Source organism: Gymnoscopelus microlampas (assembly GCF_963454915.1).
Source record: "Gymnoscopelus microlampas genome assembly, chromosome: 20".
Classification (NCBI taxonomy): domain Eukaryota; kingdom Metazoa; phylum Chordata; class Actinopteri; order Myctophiformes; family Myctophidae; genus Gymnoscopelus; species Gymnoscopelus microlampas.
In genome coordinates this window covers 27,341,718-27,349,239 of record NC_139957.1, presented here as the reverse complement: position 1 = coordinate 27,349,239, position 7,522 = coordinate 27,341,718, and the positions used below count along the sequence as shown (strand labels likewise).

The following is a 7,522-nucleotide window of genomic DNA, read 5'->3' as shown; positions in this document are numbered from 1 at the left end:
AGTCGAATCAGCGCCGTCCGAGTTATGTACCGATAGGGACAGAATCGTAAATCTTTTTGGTGCGGACTGCGTTTGCCCCACTGACTGCGTTTGTCCCAACTGCCACTCAAAGTGACTACTGGCCAACTGCCTGGATGAGGCAGACTATTTCTGTTATTAAGGCTTTGTGCTTTCTATCAGACTGTGCAGGGCAGACTGACTGACTGACTGACTGACTGCATGGGTTAGAAACACAACATGGATCTAAATCCATTGAACTAATACAGTGTATTTTATTCAATACTACTGTATGCCCCCCCCCCCCCCCCCCCCCCCCCCCACAGTTAGACGCAGTCCAGTACTGACTCGAGCCAGGACCCCACAAGGTAAATTCTATTGATTATAGCAGAGATCACAATGGTGACTGTTAATAAGAAATTTAATTGCCTTTTCTCACCAACCCCCCCCCCCCCCCCCCACCAATACAGTTAAACGTGGAGGTAGAGGAGCTGTAACCCCACAAGGTAATTTCTGAGTACAGCGTGGATCACAAGGGTGATTGTGAAGTGTGTCTTATATCATACATGACTAATGGTTTAAGTAAGATGTGTAATTTCTATGCCTTTTCTCTCCCAGCAGATAATCGATGGCACACACCACCACCACAAATTAGGGCACCAGTCCAAATCAGAGGCAGGACACAAGGTATACATTTTGATAAGTATAGCAATGGTCACAATGGTGCCGGTGTAAGTTTGTAAAAAAAAATGTTTTACTATCCCCCACCCCCAACAGTGGATACTGACAAGACTCTGGTCCGCACCAGAGGCCGGACTCCCGAGGGTACATTTTGATTCACTCTACTGATTTATAGTAGTATGGGTGTAAGTAATATATACTTACACCCATACTACTGTGTGCCCTAAACAGTTCGACGCAGTCCAGTGCAGACCAAGGCCAGGACCCCACAAGGTAAGTTTGAAAGATTATAGCAGTGATCACAATGTTGACTGTGTAAATAAGACATTTAATTGCCCGACAGTCGGCGACTGAAGTTTTCGTCATCAACAGATGATATTCGCAGTACAGAGAAAAATGTTTTACATTTTATTTGATTATATAATAGATCTGTATGTGAAAGCTGTAACATTAAAACATTTTTTTTTTTTGCAGATGACAGCAACATCCGGCTTACTAGACTAGCCAGGGATGTTCTCTCACAGAGATCAAACTGTAAGTGTAGATGGCAAGGCTGACAGATTTTGAGATGGCATAGCAAAGATTTAATTTGGATGTATAATTTAATTGTTTTCCACCCCAGTGGACCGTGGCTATAGTTTCAATCAAAAAAACAGGACTATCAAAGATAGATTTGTATTTGCTGTAACAGTGATGACGATGGTGTAATTAAGATGTGCAATTTGATTTGTTTTGCCCTCAACAGGGCATCGCACTCCAAGTCGAAGGAGTCCAAGGCAAAGGACTCAACAAGGTAAAAAAGTATTTAGTTTCACAGTGATATACAGTGTAACTGGTGACTTTGTAAGATGAGTTACTTCCTTTACCCCCTCCCCCAACAGAGACTCCTAGCCCTCTCTCAACAGAGACTCCTAGCCCACCAAATAGACCGTCAGTCTTCAGAAATGGCCAGACCCCACAAGGTACAGATTGACTATAGCAGTAATCTTAAATAGTGATGTCGCAAGTATGAAATGTAATTGGCTTGTCTTTCACCATCAGGAAAGCGTGTTGGAAGTAGAGGGCCAAAAAGTCCCAGGATTACAAAAGGTACATTTTTATCAAGTTTGGCAGTGATCTTACTGGGGGGGAGAGAGGAAGATTTTGATCTTGGAAAACAATTAATTTTATGTATTGACAAGCCAAAAGTAAAGCAGCATCACATAGCCAGCCACACCAGACTCTCAACCTTTAATACAACATTTATTGTTTCATTCTATAATTTAACAGCAAAGAAGAAGGTGTACGACTACCCTATGCCCGAGAAAAGTAAGAATGGAATTATTTTAAGGTTTTAAAATAATTTGAAATAAAGTGGTCATATCTGTTAAGGCAAGTGTTTAGGTTAATATTTTGTTTTTTTACTCAGAGTTTCAGAAGGTCGTTGTGGAGACGCTGTTGGAGATCCTCGATGAATTGAGGACACTCAACAATCGGGGAGAAAGTGATGATGAGGGTGGAGCGTTGCCAATAGACGACGAGGAGGAGTTCAACCTCATGTCTAAGGAGCTGGAGAAGCAACGATTCCGACGTTCAATGGTAAATACAAAAAAGTATATGCTTTAAATAATTTGAATTCAAAACGATTACATCAATGTTGATAATTTGTAATATCATACAGATTTCAAAGCTGTCCCACATTGGGGGGTACGACGTGAGGGCATGTACAAGAAAGATCCTGGACAGGTATGAATACAAATTGAAGTTTAATAACATGACACTGTAGAAAAAGAAATATAATGTGGGGGGGGATGTGGTAGTCAGTGTATTATTGCTGTTCCGTATACATTGTCTTCATTACAAGCTGCTAGCGCATGCTGTTGAGAATGTATCTGCTTTTAAAAAAAATCTGTTTCAGACTTTTCACCAATGGCCTGATGCGGAAATACAATATGTCCGGTGGTGGGCAGCAAAAAAAGAGGGCGTTCAAGAGTACAAACTTCTTTTCCCTCATCCAGGGTAAATAGAACAATTGTCTGTGCTAGTTCTTTGTTGATGCTTCTTCATGTTATAAATGTGTGACTGACATGATGACATACATTAACAAATGACAATTTGTCTGGACTATATGTGGCAATCTCTGTAATGGCTACTGTCAAGTCTGAGAGTAGATATTTGTCATTGTTTTGATTGCAGAAGCTGTTCGGCAGAATTTTGCAGAGGCAACGGAGGCCCAGGTCAGCGCCTCAATAGCCGCCCACTTCAAGCAGGCGCCAGCTCGAAGTGGCGGGGGGGTACAAGAGGCCAAGGACAAGGACCCCAAGGACCCCAAAATGACTATCGATGTGTGTGTGTGTCATGCATGCATGTTCCTAGCCTTGTGTGTTTCTTTGTTGCTGCAAGCCATTTCATAATGTTGCTGCCACACTTTTATTCTCCTGGTCAATCATTTTCAAGATTTTTAAGCCAGGTCACTGCTTTGAAATGCAGTTTTTGCTTTGTTTCACAATCTCTGTGCTCTTTGGCCACTTTCAAGAATTGATCAACCTGTGAGGATTGATAGTGATAATATCACAAGGATTTTTAACAGGCTCTAAAAAATACCTCTTTCAGGACAAAGATATACTGTAGGCCTAACCTTTCAAAGTGGAATGTGGAGATATATTTGATGAGTATTGTATGGTGAGAAGAAGAATGCCTTAGATTTGTCCCTGGAGGCAGTGTTCAAAGGCATTAACTTACAAGTTATGTTTGCTTTAGCTCCCAGAAGACGCACATACCGCCGTGTTTCTAAATCCTATCTAAAACTTAAGGCAGTTCTAATTCAATTTCAGAGCACAGCATGTTTTCACAGTTTTGGGCAAAGTGCATTTGGGAAGCTGGCTGCTGCTTGCCTGCTATTTACGCAGATGCAGAGTGTGTGTAATAAACTGAGTGTGTGGGGAGGGATCATGTGTATGATAGTTAAATATATATGTGTGTGTGCTTGTCTATAGCAAAGTATAGTAAAGTTCAACAAATTGTTATATTTGGTTTGGTTCTTGACTCTTACCTGCACCTCCATTGTTTCACTCAATATGAGTAGAAAAATAAGTTAAGGAATAAAAAAGTTCAATTTTGAAAAATTGTTGAAACATGTTGTGATTGAAATGTAGTTGAGGGATAGTCAAATCTTAACATAAATACATTTATTTATATCCTGTTGTACAGTACAAATGACATTAGTGTTACACTCAAAGCTGTTTAAAATATCCATAAAGATAACAATGTAAATACATTGTCAGAACATCCTGGGACTACATTACCACATTTATCAAGGTAAGGATAACAGGTTAAATTTGTTCCCTTTAGTATTTTTTTTTTAAATAGAGAAGCTGGATCTGCATTAAATATTGAGGCTTTTAAATGAATATATGTCTTGTAAAGGTAGTCTATCTAATGCTAATACGTTTAGATCTTATTTAAACGTCTGGGTTTAATTATAAGTATTCATATCCTTATAATTAAATGACGTCTAAATAACGTATGGGGTATACATTTGATATAAAAATAAACGTTTAACAAACGTCTAAATATAGCTTTAGACGTATATTAGCTGAGCTGAGACGTCTAAGAGGTATATATATATAGACGTTGAATAGACGTCTTTTAAACGGCTAGGCTAAACCTATACCGCTAAAAAAAACTTTCACCAGTAGACCAATTATAAACCTGTTTTAGCCTAGCCGTATAGGGGCCATTTAGACGTGTTTTATACGTCTATTAGACCGAAGGGATTAGACCAGTGGGATTGCTTAAACAATAATTAAATCATTAGGAAAACAAGCCCAAATAAGAAAGCAATTACACTTTATAAACAAGCCCAAATCGAAACCACCAATATTTACGAGTAACTTTACAGAAAAACAAGCCCAAAGTCGCTTATAATAAGCAGACATGGCAACTGCAAACCTAACTGCAAGACATGTAACCTATCTTAAAGGGCCAGTGTATACATGGCAGGAATGTGAGTTTGGTTAGTCATCAACCATAATTATGTTATTCCGGAAATGTTCCCCCCCCCCTAAAAAATCATGCCTCAACTTTAGTCAATGCTGTAGAAGTAGAATTTTGCGATTAGCTTCAAATAGAATATTTAAATGGTTTAATGAAAATAATACAATAATAATGGCGGCAACTTCCACTCAATATCTTATTTTAGTTTATTAACATGTGCAGAATTCACATTCTCTACATACAGGTCATGTTTACATCTACATGTAAAATGTTGCAAAATAACCAAATAACCAAAATGAGGCAAGGTTTTCTTAGTTCTGGATGGGAGCCCAAGGCATAACATAACTGAAGGAGAAAAGACATATCTATCACAGAAAGCATTTAATGAAGCATCAGACATTTGGTGGCATATTCCAATGTATCTGTGATTGAGTAAATCAGTCCATTAGTTGGTGTTGTTTGTTCTTAATCCATTTCCTCTTCCACAGACTGTGTCTTCACTTTGGGCCCAACTTTGGGGGCGATGTAGGAGCCCATACCTGCTGCTCGATCTGCCTCTGCCTGGGTATAAGGTTCCTCTCTGAGCTCTTTTAGCCTGGATGGTGCAAAGAGTGAGTTATGAACATCTTATGACTCCTCAGTTATTCTTCTTACAATTATAATATAATTATTATTACCATGCCTTCAATCAAGAGTTGTAATGTAGAATGTAGTAAATACATAGGGGATATTACCGTCTTTTATGTGCTTTCGTTTTAAAGTGCTCTTTCAAGGTTTTCATGTCAGCAAAATATCTCCTGCAGGGCATAAAAAGCAAAATGTTAACATTTATGTATGTCACATCTATGCGGATTCCCTGAAGAAAATATTGGTCTCTTTATAAATAACCGTACTCTTCTGCATCGTGGCTATGAACCGCTGTGTGACCTCTTCTTTCATATTTATGCTTTTGCACCGTAGTCAGCACCTCTCTGCACTATTGGTGAGCACACTCCCTGCTTGTTTGTTTGCCAATATCTACGCCACAAAATATTTGAACCCATGAAAAGTGAAGAGAAGTGCTGCATGGACACAATATAAACTTGATGTCAAAAAATGGCTGGACTGGAGGTGCTCTTTGGTGCAGTAAATTCAGGAAGCTCTGAGATATATTAAAGTAATTTTATATTTAACAGTCGAAAGGCTTCCAGTGCATTGCAAATATATATATGCCCAAAATAGGGATGCCAGGGTTAATGTGTTTCAATAAGGAAAACACTTACGCGCAATGTAAACAGTAGTGCTGGGCACATCCTGTCACATCAAAGTCTTCCTCCTGATTGAGCAGCTTCACTGCCGTCTCAGGCTTCATATCAGAGTGGATCTGATCCAAGTCCTTGGTCCTGCGCTTTGTCTTCCATTTCTTCCCTTCTTTCTTGGTCTTGTGGTTTCCTGTTTGCGTGGACTTCCCCATGGTTCTAGGCAGGAAAATGATGTAAGTAAGTATGAGGCAAAAGACATCCATGTATGGTAATCTTATTCCAAAGTATGACTGATTATTGTGGCACAAGAAGACATCCATGTAATCTTATTCCAATGTAATGACTGATTACAATTTTCATCGGAGAAGGAAAAATTGCTACTAAATGTCTTTTAATAGGTTTGTTTGATACAGCAGATAACGATGAATAGTATACAAATAAAAAAGTAGAGAGGGTATCAAATGGAAAGTGATGAAAAGTAAAGGAATGATGGAGAGCATCCTGCGAAGGTTATAAGGAGTCTGACGCTGATCTGAAAAGTTGAAATAACTAGATAAAGAGTTCCAGGAGGATGCAAAGTCGATCTCACTGAAACAGTATTTTGGCTGAACAGTCTCCTTCCTCAGTAAACATCGTGCAATTTCCCCCTTATCCGCCAGCTAGCCTATGTTGAAATTCTCTGCCAGGACACTCTTTCCAGACATAATCATAACACTGTGCACTAAAAATTAACGGATTCAGGCTACAGTCATGAAAACGTTAGAAAATAGCTCAATGAAAAAAAGGGTAATGAGTAAATAATGAAACCGGAATAACATTGAAGTTTCGTTACAGCTACAGCAGTAAATGCCTACTTAGCCCTGAATGGCTGTGATATTACACGAATTTCAGGTATTCAAGAAATGTATGTAATATCACAGCCATTCTAGGGCTAATGCTAGCCCTGGTCCCGCGCACTAACGCTCTGGACCAGGGCTAGGCTAATGCCTATACTAGAATAAGACTGCATACGCATAACCATGCTTTTTATGATCAGGAGACTTTTCTTTTTATCGAAGCCGGTCACCGATCAATTTCTTAACGTACTAGTTTGTTAAACTTTGTAAGATACAAATCGCTGATTTTGCTAAGCTAACAAAATGATACACTTGCATGAAAGTTACACCAGACGACCTAGCCCTGAACAAGCGTCATGTGAACCATGGCTACAGACGACCAAACAACAGAACACACACAACACGTCTATAAAATGGACTTTTAAATGTTATAATTCACACTATATTTACAGAACTGCAAGACCGAAAACATATGCCGTTAACTCTTTATATTTCAATATTTAACAGTCAGGGGTCTTTGCTGCAATGTGTTTTGGATTTGCTTACCTTTAACACACGTGTTTATCGAAGAGGATTTATTTCCGGTTCAAAGGGAGAAAAAACAAAAACAAGTAAATTGCACGCCTGGAGAGGGCAGCACACACACGCTTTGGCAGTGGTTTGTGGAAAGACTGATGATGCGAGGTTAGGCAGTGGTAAAAAAAAAATACTCACATTTTGTACCTAAGTAAAAGTATCAATACTGCAATGTAGAAATACTCTGTTACAAGTAAAAGTCCGGAATTCAACATT

General features: G+C 39.0%; 2 protein-coding genes across 2 annotated transcripts; one reads left to right on the top strand and one right to left on the bottom strand.

The window, feature by feature from the left end:
* Positions 1-289: 289 nt before the first annotated feature.
* LOC311036068 (uncharacterized protein) lies at positions 290-3,210 on the top strand (the record flags this gene model as incomplete). The annotated part of the gene is made up of 15 exons (XM_084044593.1): positions 290-365; positions 468-503; positions 619-684; positions 775-822; positions 910-951; positions 1,153-1,212; positions 1,424-1,471; positions 1,560-1,640; positions 1,720-1,767; positions 1,948-1,986; positions 2,087-2,256; positions 2,339-2,403; positions 2,576-2,676; positions 2,854-2,940; positions 3,194-3,210. 15 exons carry the CDS (start codon positions 290-292, stop codon positions 3,208-3,210), a joined length of 984 nt encoding a protein of 327 aa, XP_083900719.1.
* Positions 3,211-4,835: 1,625 nt separating this feature from the next.
* On the bottom strand, positions 4,836-7,331 carry znf593 (zinc finger protein 593). The gene is made up of 4 exons (XM_084044144.1): positions 7,277-7,331; positions 5,916-6,110; positions 5,388-5,450; positions 4,836-5,248 (listed from the first exon to the last, which is right to left on the bottom strand). Exons 2-4 carry the CDS (start codon positions 6,104-6,106, stop codon positions 5,119-5,121), a joined length of 384 nt encoding a protein of 127 aa, XP_083900270.1. The 5' UTR covers positions 6,107-6,110; positions 7,277-7,331; the 3' UTR covers positions 4,836-5,118.
* Positions 7,332-7,522: the final 191 nt, after the last annotated feature.

Coding starts and splice junctions, on each gene's coding strand:
- znf593 (XM_084044144.1), bottom strand. CDS start 6,106: ATGGGGAAGTCCACGCAAACAGGAAACCACAAGACCAAGAAAGAAGGG. Junction 5,451..5,915: donor CACTACTGTTTACATTGCGC/GTAAGTGTTTTC, acceptor TATGCCCTGCAG/GAGATATTTTGCTGACATGA. Junction 5,249..5,387: donor ACGAAAGCACATAAAAGACG/GTAATATCCCCT, acceptor TGCACCATCCAG/GCTAAAAGAGCTCAGAGAGG.